The sequence below is a fragment of the Pantherophis guttatus genome, chromosome 18 (assembly GCF_059756535.1).
Source record: "Pantherophis guttatus breed Tessera chromosome 18, ASM5975653v1, whole genome shotgun sequence".
NCBI classification, from domain to species: Eukaryota; Metazoa; Chordata; class Lepidosauria; order Squamata; family Colubridae; genus Pantherophis; species Pantherophis guttatus.
The window spans coordinates 6897209-6912235 of NC_142080.1; the positions used below are offsets into that span (position 1 = coordinate 6897209).

Sequence of the window (15027 nt, forward strand, 5' to 3'; positions counted from 1 at the left end):
CCCGATCAGCTGGGACTTGGGAGGCAGAGAATAGATGGGGATGAGGCCAGTCAGAATTTTTACTACCGGTTCTCCGAACTACTCAAAATTTCCACCACCAGTTCTCCAGAACTGGTCAGAACCTGCTGAAACCCATTTCTGATCTTGACAGACTTGAACATTGGGCCCTATCTAACAAAATATTCAATGTAGAGAAAAGGAAAGTCCTACACTTAGGTAAGAAAAACCAAAAGTACACATATAAACTGGGTGAAACCAGGCTTAATAGCAGGGACTGTGAGAGGGATCTTGGAGTCTTAGAGGACAACCAGCTAAATAGGAGCCGGCAGTGTGCAGTGGCAGCCAATGCAAATCCTAAATTGCATTAAGAGAGGGATACAATCAAGATCAAGAGAGGTACTAATACCACTCTATAAAGCCTTAGTAAGGCCACACCTAGAGTACTGCATCCAGTTTTGGTCACCAGAGTATAAAAAAGTTGTTGAGACTCTAGAAAAAGTGCAGAGAAGAGCAACCAGGAGGATTAGGGGACTGGAAGCTAAAATATACAATGAACAGTTGCAGGAACTGGGCCTGGCTAGTCTAATGAAGAGAAGGACCAGGGGAGACAGGATAGCATCTTCCAATATCTGTGGGGCGGCCACAAGTGGGGGAAGAGAAGGGGAAGTAGGAAAGAGAAGGAGAGGAAGAACGAAGGAAGTAGGAGAAGAGAGAGGAAGGAAGAGAAGGGGAGGAAAAGAAGAAAGGGAAAAGGAGAGGAAGAAAAGGGAGGGGAAAGAGGCATAGAGGAGAAGGTTAGAAGGGGGAAAGAAGAGAGGAGTGGGGGAAGAGAAGGGGAAGTAGGAAAGAGAAGGAAAGGAAGAACGAAGGAAGTAGGAGAAGAGAGAGGAAGGAAGAGAAGGGGAGGAGAAGAAGAAAGGTTGGAATAAAGGTAAAGGGGTAAAAGAGCAACCCCGAAAAATGAAAAATGAAAGTTAAAAGAAAAGATGAATGAAAAATGATGGAAATGACTGTACATGTAAATATGTTTATGAGAAATAAAAATAAAAAATTTAAAAATAGTGATAATAATAATAATAATAATAAATAAAAAACAACTGTCTCGCTTCAGCCACAGAAACTTTGGGCTCCATGAAGTTCGTAAATTGAGGAGTACCTGTATTTTAATCTCGATCAAATAAGCCAACGTTGTATTCCTTCCCTTTGCTGGAGTTTGCGTAGTTCTTATCTAGGTCTTTGGCGCAAACGGCTGATGTTGTGTTGCAAGTTGTCATCCAAAGAATTAGGTCAATCGGTTTAGATAAGCATCTGCTTTTGGCTTACTTCCTAGCGTCTGAAGGAGGTGTGTGGGAATAGCTCCTGTTGTTTGCGGGTTGTGGGTAAAAACACACCGAAACTGATGTGGTTAGTAGTCATAGCAAGCCAATCTTTTCTACCTTATCTAACGATCTGCTGAAGTTGGTAGTTTCTCTTTCTGGTTTTCGATCACTGCGGCCAACAACTTTTCCCAGTGTGAATCTTGTGAAGCATTTTTCCACCCGATACAGGTTTTATCCTCCATTTACAACCGTTCATTCAGTGTCCGTCCAAAGTTACAACAGTATAGAACGTCCTGGACGTATGACCACAACTGAGCCCAGCATTTCCCTTGATAAGGGAGACATTTGTTGAGTAAATTTTACGACCTTTTCTTGCTTCGGTTGTTAAGTGAATCTCAGCTGTTCACTTAGTCACCCGGTCGTTAAGAGAATCCGGCTTTCCCCCCCCCCCCCATTGACTTCGCTTGTCAGAAGGTCGCAAAAGGGGATCACGTGACACATACCCCACCCGGATGCTGCGACCGTCATAAATAGGAACCACTTGAATTTTGATCACACGATCAAAGTCTGAAGTCTGAATTTTTATCACACGATCGCGAGGATGCGGCCAATGTCGTAAGTGCGAAAAACGGCCCTAAGTCACTTTTTTCAGAGCCGTTCTAACTTCGACTTACAACAGTTTGTTTACTGACCGTCTGTAGTTACAACAACACCACAGAAAACAGTGATTTATCACATGATCATTGTGGCCTCCTTCAGGGTCATATGATCAAAATTCAGATGGTTCGTATTTACGACGATCGCAGTGTCCCCGGGTTACATGATCCCGTTTTGTGACCCTTCCGTCAAGCCAACTCAACGGGGAAGCCAGATTCACTTAACAACCGTGTGGCTCACTTAACGGCTGCAGGGATTTCACTCCCGGCAAGAAAAGTCATCCCATGAGGCGAAACTCACCTGACAATTGTCTTGTTTAGCAACGAGACGTTTTGGGCTCAATTCTGGTCGCAAGTCGAGGATTATCCGTATTTGATTGTGGGGTTGGATTAACAGAATCTCGCGGGTGGGAAAGTCCATCTCTTCCCCATCGTTTTGACCGCCCAAGAAATTAACCATTAAGATGGTTTCTTCAAAGTAAAAAAAACAACAACATGTGCATTTGCATGATCTCTCAAAAAGGTAAAGTTAAAGGTTCCCCTCGCACTTGCGTGCTAGTCGTTCCTGACTCTAGGGGGCGGTGCTCATCTCTGTTTCAAAGCCGAAGAGCCAGCGCTGTCCGAAGATGTCTCCGTGGTCATGTGGCCGGCATGACTTAAACGCCAAAGGCGCACGGAAAACGCTGTTCCCTTCCCACCAAGGGTGGTCCCTATTTTTCTACTTGCATTTTTTACCTGCTTTCGAACTGCTAGTTTGTCAGAAGCTGGGACAAGCCACGGGAGCTCACCCTGTTACGTGGCACTAGGGATTCGAACTGCTGAACTGCCGACCTTTCGATCGACAAGCTCAGCTTCTTAGCCACTGAGCCAGGGCGTCCTTTAAACGTGGTCGGAACTGAACGTGGAAGGGTTTGTTTGTTTGGTGACAAAACGAGCAAATCTCTCAAGACGGCTTGCAATTCCGGTTTATGTGAGTCAGAAAATGGGTCAGTTCTGTTTTGAGAATTCAGCCGGTTGTCACGTTAAATTTTGGGAGGTTCTCTGGCAGGCCAGCTCATTCGTTGAGCATTTCCTGAAGGAAATAAAATCCAGACTATCACGGTGTATAAATAGTCCTCGATTTACAACAGCAGCCATTCAAAGTTACAACGGCGCCCCCAAAAATGTGACTTCCTAAAGGACCGTGTTTCACACTTATGACCACGGCGGATCCCTGCGTTCACATGATCAGAATTCAGACATTTAGCAGCTGACTCATTATTAATGACGGTTCTAGTGTCCCAGGGTCATAAGTCACTTTTTTTCAGTACAGGTGGTCCTCGACTTATAACAATTCGTTTAGTGTCCGTTCCAAGTTACAATGGCACTGAAAAAAGGACAGTTTTTCACAGTTACGACATTGGCAGCATCCTCATGATCAGGTGATCAAAATTCAGCCGCTTGGCTACTGACTCATATTTACGACGGTGGCATTGTCCCGGGGTCACAACCTTCAGACAAGTAATGGGGAAGCCAGATTCGCTTAACAACGGGGTCACTAACTTAAGAACTGCAGTGATTCACTTAACAACCGTGGCGAGAATAGTCGTAGCATGGGGCAAATTTCAGCTAATTACTGTCTCGCTTAGCAACAGAAATTTTGGGCTCAATTGCTGTCATAAGTCAAGGACCGCTTACACACAATCAAGCCAGGAAGAAACTTTACACTCTGCTGCCCTTCGGCGGATGTTTCATTGGCCATTTGTAAAAACAGAACCTGAGTCATTTTGGTAAGAATAACTTGTTTATTAAGAGAATTTCTACGCCTTTTTTTCCTTCCGGCGGCAAAGCGTTAACGAATGACTTATTTTGCGTTCAAGAAGATGAAAACTCATCCTACCGTCAGCCCGTCAATCACAGGCTGGAGCGTGCCGTGTATCATTAAATAAATAATCTCGCAGCGAGACCGAAGGCGGAGTTAAAAGTGTCCACATTTTGAAAACAAAAACCAACCCCCCCCCAAAAAAAATCAACCACCTAACTTTTCTCAAATTCAAGAACTCAAAATGCTCAAAATTCAGGAGAACCAAATCATCATCCTCGTCGTCATCTCATAATTATAAATCCGTGGGAAGAACTTGATAGGCAGACAAAAAAAACATATCAAAATCTGGTCTCTGAACCTCTGGCTGACGGGTGGATTCGATTTGCATCAGGGGTGGGTTCTGTGGGTGTGGCATGGTGGGCGTGGCATGGCTTGGTGGGCGTGGCAGGGGAAGGATACTGTAAAATGTCCATTCCCACCCCAATCCGGGGGAAGGATACTGCAAAATCCCCATTTCCTCCCGATCAGCTGGGACTCGGAAGGCAGAGAATAGATGTGGGCGGGGCCAATCAGAATTTTTACTACCGGTTCTCCGAACTACTCAAAATTTCCGCTACCGGTTCTCCAGAACTGGTCAGAACCTGCTGAAAAACCCACCTCTGGCGCAAACCCTTCTACTCCTGGTTAAAACCAGGAAGTTACAACGACCGGGCGGGTGGGCGGAGCCTCAAGCCACCATCGCTACCAGTTCTCTGAACCACCAGCTGTCATCGTTACCGGCTCAGCCGAACCGGGCTGAACCGGGCCGAACCGGGAGCATTTCACCGCTGATTTGCATTCTCCTTTAAAAGGTGGCAGGGCCAGTTCAAATAAAAGGGAATAAAGGGGGAAAAAACCAAAAAAACATAAATGTTCCTACCATGCCTGGGGAAAAAAAAATAAAACATATAATAAATTGCAAGAATTGTGTCCCGTCTTTTGCGAATTTGATGTTTGGATACGGCTCCATTCAGCTTTTGCTGATATATATATATATATTTCACCGTGTATGTAGGCTTTGTCTGTGTGGAATTGTAGACTCCAGGCAGCGGGTTGGAAAACAGCGAATTATTGCATTTTTTTCAAAATAATAATAATAATAATAATCGGCTGCAAGATTAGATCCTATTCCCTGGCATTTTGGAACTGTGACCCCACTGTTTGCAAATGTTCAGGGGGGGGGGAATCAACAGCAGGAGGCTTAAATAACGAGTCCTTCGCGGGTTTTCGCTTGCATCATTACGGGAACCCCCCCAAATTGTCCCGGGTGGCTCCGTTTTCCGTGGGCTGCATCCCGCTCGCAAGTGGGAGAATCTGAATTCGGACTCTCGTGGCACGGAGGGTTAGAAGAAGCCGAGGCAGAAGATTTTCCGTGACTGTAGGAAGGCCCACTGAGGTCGTAGTGAACGCGGGCCTTGGTGGTGACCACGGAAGGATGTCCGCTGGTGGGGGGCGAGGTACAGGAATTCAAACTCAGCTCTGGGTCTTGATTCGCGGAGACCATCTCGACCCCTTCTTGGTCCCGGGGGGATTCGTATTTCCGACGTTGCATGAAGTTGATGTTATGGGGGATGTACCCCAAGACGGATCGTAAGCTGCTGTTACGACTATCCGGTCTGGGCCTGGGGGCAGCGGTGTCTACTCTGGAAGAGGAAACAAAAATCTTACTCTCTGTAAGATGGTGTAGGGTTTCCTGCCTAAGAAGGGGGTTGGACTAGAAGACCTCCAAGGTCCCTTCCAACTCTTCTATTCTATTCTATTCTATTCTATTCTATTCTATTCTATTCTATTCTATTCTATTCTATTCTATTCTATCCTTGGAATATAAATTTTAAAAAAAAAGCAAAAAAAAAAAAGCAAAGAGCAGCCTTAAAAGACGTTTTTGGGCACTCTTAGAACCCTGGAGTTGGACGCCATCAGGAATCCTTGAGGCCATCCAGTCTGACTTCTGCTCGGTGCAAGAATTTAAATTAATGCGTCCTGCAGAGGCAGGAAGGAAGGAAATTTATGTGTGAAAGAAAAGAGAGAAGGAAGGCAAGAAGGAAAGAAGAGGGAAATTTCTGTGTGAAAAAGAAGAAGGGAAAGAAGGAAAGGAGAAGACAAGAAGGAAAAAAGGAAGGAATTTTGGGAAGGGAAAGGAGAGGGGAGAGAGGGAGGGTGAGAGGAAAGAAAGAAGGAAGGAAGGAAATTTGTGTCTCTTTCACACATAAACATAACATAAGGCAAGAAGGAAGGAACGACGAGGAAAGTTTAAGTGTGAAAGAGAAGAATGGAAAGAAGGAAAGGAGAAACAAGAAGGAAAGAAGGAAGGGATTTTGCGAGGGAAGGGAAAGGAAAGAAGAAAGAGGGAGGGAGGAAAGAAGGAAGGAAATTTGTGTGTGAAAGAAAAGAGAAGGAAGGCAAGAAGGAAGGAAGAGGAACATTTCTGTGTGAAAGAAAAGGAGGGGGGAAAGGAAAGGAGAAGGAGAGAAGGAAAGAAGGAAGGAATTTTTGTGACGGGAAGGGAAAGGAAAGGAGAAAGAGAGGGAGGGAGGAAAGGAAGGAAGGAAGGAAGGAAGGAAGGAAGGAAGGAAGGAAGGAAGGAAGGAAGAAAGAAGGTTAGGAAAGTTTGTGGGGGCAATAAGCTGACTTTGTATAAATATACAAAAGGATGAAGGCTATTGCTTAACGCATTGTAAGCTGCCCTGAGACTCCGGAGAAGGGTGGCATATAAATCAAATAAAAAGAAAGAAAGAGAGAGAGAGAGAAAGAAAGAAAGAAAGAAAGAAAGAAAGAAAGAAAGAAAGAAAGAAAGAAAGAAAGAAAGAAAGAAAGAAAGAAAGACAGACGGGAGGGAGGGAGGGAGGGAGGGAGGGAGGAAGGAAGGAAGGAAGGAAGGAAGGAAGGAAGAAAGAAAGAAAGAAAGAAAGAAAGAAAGAAAGAAAGAAAGAAAGAAAGAAAGAAAGAAAGAAAGTTCTGAACCCTTGGAAGAGAAGTCACAACCCAGTAGAGACCAGAAGTTCGAGACCCCAGCGGCATTCATTCATTTTATAAAAATAAATCAAAAGATTCTCAAGAGGAGATTGCTACAAATCGCCCCAACTTTCTGGATGGACTAATGGCACCACGATGACCGCCTCATTCCTTTAGTCTTCCAGGGCTCTGAGAAGGAACCTTGAGATGCTCAAAACTGGTCCCGGGACAAATGCAGGACAACGGACACGGCTGAGATCTCCCCCAAACCCTTCTCTCCCCTCCCTCCCTCCCCTCCCTGGCCTCCCCCCCCATCTCACCTGATCTGGTTGGATTCCTTCTTGCTACCCTCCTTCCTCTTCTTCTTCTTGCAACAGCGGACAAGACAGACGATGAGGCAGATGAGGAGCACCAGGAAAAGGAGCGAGCCCAGCACGGCTCCCACGATGATGGTCAGAAGGGGGGAATCTGGAGGAGGAGGAAGAAGGAGGATGCTGAGGACACCATTGGCTGGAACGGGGTGGGGGTGGGGGGCTTGGATCTTGTGCCAAGGATCTTCTTGATGCTGGCTTGATAGTGAGAGATGCTGGCTACGTTTCCTAATTTAGCTGTGAGCTGGGTGTCTTTCGCGAGAATGTGATCGTGTTTTTCTTGTGACTGAAGACTTCCACTCCCTTCCTTCCCTCTCTCCCTTTTCACGTTTCTCCCTCTCTCCTTCCCTCCTTCCTTCCTTCTTTCCTTCCTTTTCTCTTTCCCTTCTCTTTTCCTTTCCTTCCTTTCTTCCATTTCGCTTTTCCTTGCTTCTCTCTTTTCTTTTCTTCTTCCTTCCTCTCTCCTTCCCTCCTTCCTTCCTTCTTTCCTTCCTTTTCTCTTTCCCTTCTCTTTTCCTTTCCTTCCTTTCTTCCATTTCGCTTTTCCTTCCTTCTCTCTTTTCTTTTCTTCTTCCTTCCTTCCTTTCTTTCCTTCCTTCCCCTTCCTCCCTCCCCTCCCTCCTCCCTCTTCACCTCTCTCCTTCCTTCCTTTTCTCTTTACCTTCTTTTTCCTTTCCTTCCATTTCTTTTTTCCTCCCTTCTCTCTTTTCTTTCCTTCTTTCCTTCCTTCCTTCCTCGCTCAAGCCTGGGGCTTGAGAAATAGATAGCAAATGGCTTTTCACTTACCATGCGAGACCTCCAACGTGCACCGAGCTGACCCAACTTTGTTGGAGACGACGCACTGGTAGACGCCAAGGTGGTTAGGTGATACTTTGTGAATGACAAGATCCCCAGGACTGGAACCTTCGGAGGAGAGAAAGGCCAAGAAAGGTGTAAGAGTATATCTGTCTGTCTGTCTCCGTCTATTCCTCTACCCATCCATCTTTCCATCTATGAAAGGAGGGGATATCTGTTTCTTTCTTTTATCTCTCTATCCATCTATTCATCCATCCATCCATCTTCCATCCATCCATCATCCATCTTCTTTCTATCTATCTATCTATCTACCCATCATCCATCTATCTATCATCTATCTACCAGTATCCATCCATCCATCCATCCATCTACTATCTATCTATCTATCTATCTATCTATCTATCTATCTATCTATCTATCTATCATCTATCTATCTATCATCTACCCATCATCCATCTATCTATCATCTATCTATCTATTTATCATTTACCCATCATCCATCTACTATCTATCTATCTATCTATCTATCTATCTATCTATCTATCTATCTATCATCTATCTATCTATCTATCATCTACCCATCATCCATCTATCTATCATCTATCTATCTATCATCTACCCATCATCCATCTATCTATCATCTATCTATCTATTTATCATTTACCCATCATCCATCTACTATCTATCTATCTATCTATCTATCTATCTATCTATCTATCTATCTATCATCTATCTATCTATCTATCATCTACCCATCATCCATCTATCTATCATCTATCTATCTATTTATCATTTACCCATCATCCATCTATCTATCTATCTATCTATCTATCTATCTATCTATCTATCTATCTATCATCTACCCATCATCAATCTATCTATCATCTATCTATCTATCATTTACCCATCATCTATCCATCTATCTATCTATCTATCTATCTATCTATCTATCTATCTATCTATCTATCTATCTATCTCCCTATCTACCCATCTACTATCTATCTATCATCTATCTACCAGTATCCATCCATCCATCCATCCATCCATCCATCTACTATCTATCTATCTATCTATCTATCTATCTATCTATCTATCTATCTATCTATCTATCTATCTATCTACCCAGCATCAATCTATCAGCTATCTATCTATCTATTTATCATTTACCCATCATCTATCTATCTATCTATCTATCTATCTATCTATCTATCTATCTATCATCTACCCATCATCTATCTGTCTATCATCTATCTAGCTACCATCTAGCTATCATCTGTCTGTCTATCTATCTTATATCTATATCATCATCCACTTATTCATCCACATATCAGTCCATCCATTCATCCATCAACAATTTGTCCATCCATCCATCCATCCACTCATTCCTCTCTCCATCCATCTACCCCAGAGGTTTCCTTTATATTTTGTCCCTCCTTTTCTAAATGTTATTGATTCAATTCTAGACACCACCCAACTCCAAACTGACCCCATGTGGTACACAATAAAAACCAAACAACATATAATAAAACGATGAAGGAAAAGGAATAAAGAACCATGGAACTGATGGCAAATATTATTTTCCTCTTTAATAACCAATTGGCTCTCCTCAACCCAATGCTCTCTAAGGTCATACCCTTTCGATGTGCTAAAGCACAATTTCATTTTCAGGCTGGGGCAGATGGGAATTGGAGTCCAGCACATCCCAGAGCACCCAGGGATTTTTAAGTCACGCATGAAGACTTTTCAACAAATCAGTTTCATCATGTTTTTCTTGTCCCTTCCCCTCCCTTTCCAACGAGACTTCTTGCACCCCCATCATGCCAACTTGCGGTTTATCTTACCTGCCATGGTATTCGCGGGCAGTCCACTCTCTATGGGGTAATCTGCCATTTTGGCCCAGCGATACATGAGGGGAGGGGTGCCTGTTTGGGAGTCACAACGGAGGGTAATTTCGTTGCCGAGGAAAACCTTGCCTGAGATGGAGCAATGTGGAATCGAGGGTTTCTCTGGAAGAAGGATGAAAACGGGGCGTCACTTAGCAAAAATATTGTCAGCCTCGCTGGATAACCAGACAGGAATCACAACTGGACTTGAGCTAATTCTAATTTGTGGTAAAGCTAGATTGACAGAATCTGGTAAGTCTGAAAGTACAATTCTTTTGCCGTTACGGATTGAGAAATTTCTGACCCTCCTTTTATATGCATTACAGGTAGTTCTCGACTTATCACAGTTTGTTTAGTGACAAAGTTACAACAGCACTGAAAAAAGGTTCACTTAACAACTGTGTTACTAATTTAACAACCGCAGTGATCCACTTAACGATAGCGGCAAGGAAAGTTGTAGAACGGGGCAAAACTCACTGAACAAATTTCTCACTTAACAACAGAAAGGTTGGGCTCCGTTGTGGTCGTACGTCGAGGACTATCTGTCATCGTGTGAGCCATGGTGGCACAGAGGTTAGAGTGCAGTACTGCAGGCTACTTCTGCTGACTGTTGGCTGCCTGCAATTTGGCAGTTCAAATCTCACCAGGCTCAAGATTGATTCTGCCTTCTGTCCTTCCGAGGTCGGTAAAATGAGGACCCAGATTGTTGAGGGCAAGAGACTGATTCTGTAAACCACTTACAGAGGGCTGGAAAACACTGTGAAGCAGTGTATAAGTCTAAGTGCTATTGCTAGTCCTTCCTTCCTTCCTTCCTTCCTTCCTTCCTTCCTTCCTTCCTTCCCAGTGGTTAGAATGCAGTATTGCAGGCTAATTCTGCCCATTGCCAGCAGTTCGATCCTGACCGGCTCAAGGTTGACTCAGCCTTCCGTCCTTCCGAGGTGGGTAAAATGAGAGACCCAGATTGTTGAGGGGCAACAGGCCAACTCTGTAAACCGCTTAGAGAGGGCTGTAAAGCACTGTAAAGCAGTATATTTAATAATTTTAAATTTTAAATTGATGTTTGTCTTGTGTTTTTAAATAGGCTGTACACCACCCTGAGTCCTTCGGGAGAAGGGCGGTATAGAAATAAAATTATTACTACTACTACTACTATTATTATTATTATTATTATTATTATTATTATTATTATTATTATTATTATTATTATTATTATTATTATTATTATTATTATTATATAAATCTAAGTGCTATTGCTATCTTCTAGAGAGCCTGAGCTCGGCTCCTGTCCAGAGTTCACACTCACTCACCGAGCACCTTGACGGTCACTTTACGAGTGGCCACCGAAGTCTTCTTCACTTTGCACTCGTAGGTGGCTGAGTCGGAAATCTGAACATTTTGGAGATTGATGGACGCGTCGTACTTGCTTGGATCCGGGGCCGCGAAATTGACTCGCTGTTGTAAGCCATTGCAGCAATCATTGCCTGACCCAAACCGCTGACCGCCTTCGCTTTGCTGAAATCCCGGGTTACTAAAACGGCCGGCATCTTGATTTCCGGACCCTCCCCTGGGGTGCAAATATGGGTATCCGGGATGGATCACTTGTTGGGCTTGATAGCTCAAGATCTGGTGGGCAGGAAGCAGAGAACAACACTGCTGAATCAAAAAAAAAAGAGAGAGAGAGAGGTTTCTGATTGGCTTCAGGAGAAATGGGATCTGTCGGCTGCATTTTTGCCGAATTCAATCTCTCCATTTTGATCTGAAAAATTGGACCCCATGTCATATATCCTTTCATTTTTGCAAGTCTACAAATATCATGGCACTATCGTTTTCCGATCCAAAATTGCAGAAATAAAGTCGTTTTTTTTTTAAATTATTAGCTTTGATTCATTTTTCTCTCTCTCTCGACTTTGCAAACGCTAATAATACTCTTAAAACACAGCACCCAAAATTACGCACGAATTAATCTAACTAATTTTCCCGATTAATTAGACTTGGGAAAGGTAACTTATTAGGATGATGAAGTCTTGAAAAAGGGGTACACAGGTAGTCCTCGACTTATGACCGGAGGTGCTATTCAGCAGGTTCTGACAGGTTCTGGAGAACCGGTAGCGGAAATTTTGAGCAGTTTGGAGAACCACAAGGGATTCGAACCGCTGAACTGCTGACCTTTTCGATCGACAAGCTCAGTGTCTTAGCCACTGAGCCACTGCGTCCCTTACAAATTACCAGCTTACAAATCAGCAGCTTACAAGTTACCAATAAGATCAATGAATAGATATTAATTATGATATAATTGTTCCCTGGATTCTTGGTTAATACTCCTGTTTTATAAAAAATAATATCCATTAAATGGCAGTGGTGTAACCAGTTTTAAGAAGGTTCCATCTTTAAGACATGAGTTTGAAAGTTTGAATATTGTTTCTCAAGCTTGACAACTTCAAGATGGGTGGGGGATTCTGGGAGTTGAAGTCCATCCATGTTAAAACATGCTGGCTGGGGGATTCTGGGAGATGAAGTCCACCCATCTTAAAGCAGGCTGGCTGGGGGATTCTGGGAGTTGAAGCCCACCCATCTTAAAGTTGGTAAAGTTAAGAAACATTGGAATAAATATTGAATCTGGATAACCTCAACAAACTCACCACATTGTCCAAATTGGTGGGATCAGCATTCATCTGTGTCCACTCAATATCCAAGTCATTGGGGCCATCATCTTGGGGTTCCAGCTCAAACGGACACCCCAACTTCACCGACTCCCCCTTGGCCAGGTAGATGATCTCTCGGCCTTTGGCATTGATCTTCACAGCAGGTGAAAGAGCTGTTCGTCAAAACAAAGAGAGAGGTGTCTTAACTTGCTGGTCCAACACCGGAGACTAACTTACTGCACAAAATAATTTAGAGACTTTCCCCAAAAATATTCCAGCAGAAAGATGAATATTTACATCCAGAAAGCTCCTTTCCTTTCCTTTCCATCCTTCTTTCTCTCTTTTCTTCCTTCCTTCCTTTCTTCCTTTTTTCTTTTTCCTTTCTTCCTTCTTTCTCTCTTTCTTTCTGTCATTTTTTTCTTTCTGCCTTCCTTCTTTCTGCCTCTTTCTTTCTTTCTTTCTTCCTTCCTTCTTTTTCTTTTTTCCTTTCTGTCTTCTTTCTGTCTATCTGCCTGTCTTTCTTTCTTTTCTTTTTTCTCCTCATTTTTGTCTTTGCTTTCCCTTCCTTCCTTCCTTCCGTCCTTCTTTCATTTTATTCTTTCTGTCTTCCTTCTGTCCGTTTTTCTTTCTTTCTTTTTCTTTTCTCCTCACTTTTGTCTTTGCTCTTTCTTTCTTTCTTTCTTTCTTTCTTTCTTTCTTTCTTTCTTTCTTTCTTTCTTTCCTTCCTCTTTCTTTCTCTTTCTTTCTCTTTCTTTCTTCCTTTCTTCCCATTCTTCTCTTTCCTACCTTAGTAATTAGTTTTGGTTCATATTTCTCTCTCTTGCCTTTACAAAATCTAATCTCAAAAAACAACAACAACAAAGAGAACTAGAAACTTGTCTGTCTGCCGCTTTCCAAAGTGTGCTACAGTTCAGAAGCACCCCCCCTGCCCCCCGTTTCCCAACCGCCGGCTTCTCCAAACTTTTCCCCAGCCAGGGAAAAGCCACCTGGGATGGGGATGCCTATTTTTGCCGCTTGCCAAGAACCGGACGATGCCAGCCTTACCCGGTGCCAGGCAGAGAAGGAAGAAGATCCTCAGGGCTTGAATTCCAGTCATGCTCCACTTGGCACTGGACTTGGCAGGCTCGAGAGACAGAGACAGAGAGAGCGTCTTTGTCCCAGACTGGGGAGAAACTGGAGAAGCTGAGCTTTTGATGCCGCGGGCCTGATTTCTCCCTGCCCCTTTGGATGCCTTTGGGGTGAATTGAGGAGCTGCTACGCCACTCCCCAAGAGTGAATTGGCACAGCCGCCGCCCGCTCGCCCTTCCAGTCACGTTCTTACTCAGCCGTCGAAGGACAAGCGGGTGTCCTTTCACCATGGATGCCCCCAGAGGCTGAGGAAAGAGGACTGTTTTACGCTTCGTTTCAGCTTTGCTTTAGATTCCAAAGAAGAGAAGGGACCTTAGAGGTCATCCAGCCCATCCCCAGTCAATACACATGAGGCTGAAGCCTCTGGAAGGAGAAGGCTTCGTCCACGCTTCCTGAACTTAAAGAGGACTACAGTTCCTCTCATGCCCAGCCAGTCCCAATAAAATTTAGGGTTGCCAGGTGTCCCCTATTTGAGCGGACAGTCCACTTTTTTCACACTGTGTTCGCTATTTTTTTTTTTTCACAAAATAGTGGACATTTTTTTTTTATTCAAAAGCTTTATGATGAAATGGTACGTAATCTAAAGCTGTACAGTCTAAGAAAATAAGGATAGGAGAATCGCGTTTTGTCTTTTTTTCCCATAAGTTAGAATGAGACAAAGATCGAATGCTCGTTGCAATAATCACATTTTTACACAACAGCGCAAAAAACGCATTAAAGCAGTTCTCTTTGGATATCGAAAATGTGGTGCTGAAGGCTTTTGCCGAATTTTCGAATTGTGCGAAGAAAATGAGAAGAGTTGAAATCATTTTTTGAGTTTGGCGAGTCAGAATTCCATGAAGTTTTGCGCCATGTTCCAACACGTATATATAATTTAATTGTAATTTTAAAAAAAAATTTTTTACTACTTAACTCCCCCCCCACCGCTTGTCTGCTATTTTTTTGGAAGCAGACCTGGCAACCCTACTTCTATGCCCCCCACAAGCAAAGCTACTATTCTAGGCAACCCCACTTGTGGGGTGGGGGTGGAGGGAAGTGAGAGGGGTGGGTAGCTGGGCACGTGCAGTGAGAGGCATTCCCTGCAAATAGGGGCAGGGGGAGCAGTGAGAATGTGGGGTGCTGGTCAAGGGGGAAGCCATAGGCCAGGGAGCTTGTAGTCTCTCCCCTCAGTTATGAAAGCTCAGAGGTCAGGCCTGTCTCCCTCTCTCTGCTTGGCCTACCTCACAGGGATGGTGTGTGTCTAGATAAAAGGAAGGAAGACCCCAGCTAAGATGACGTGAACTTGAGGAGGAGGAGGAGGAAGACGAGGAAGGGAGGGGGAAGGGAGAAGAAGAGGGAGGAAAAGGAGGATGGAGGAGAAGAGGAAGGAGGAGAGGAGAAGGGTGAGTGAGAAGAGGAAGGAAGGAAGGAGAGAAAGGGAAGGAAGGAAGGAGAGAAA

At 43.9% G+C, this 15027-nt stretch overlaps 1 protein-coding gene across 1 annotated transcript; it reads right to left on the reverse strand.

The window, feature by feature from the left end:
- Window positions 1-3739: 3739 nt before the first annotated feature.
- Window positions 3740-13642, reverse strand: VSIG8 (V-set and immunoglobulin domain containing 8). The gene is made up of 7 exons (XM_034424452.3): window positions 13506-13642; window positions 12459-12634; window positions 11127-11472; window positions 9778-9942; window positions 7928-8044; window positions 7091-7238; window positions 3740-5461 (listed from the first exon to the last, which is right to left on the reverse strand). The coding sequence occupies exons 1-7, from the start codon at window positions 13555-13557 to the stop codon at window positions 5020-5022; spliced, it is 1446 nt and encodes a 481-aa protein (XP_034280343.2). The 5' UTR covers window positions 13558-13642; the 3' UTR covers window positions 3740-5019.
- Between the last annotated feature and the right edge of the window lie 1385 nt (window positions 13643-15027).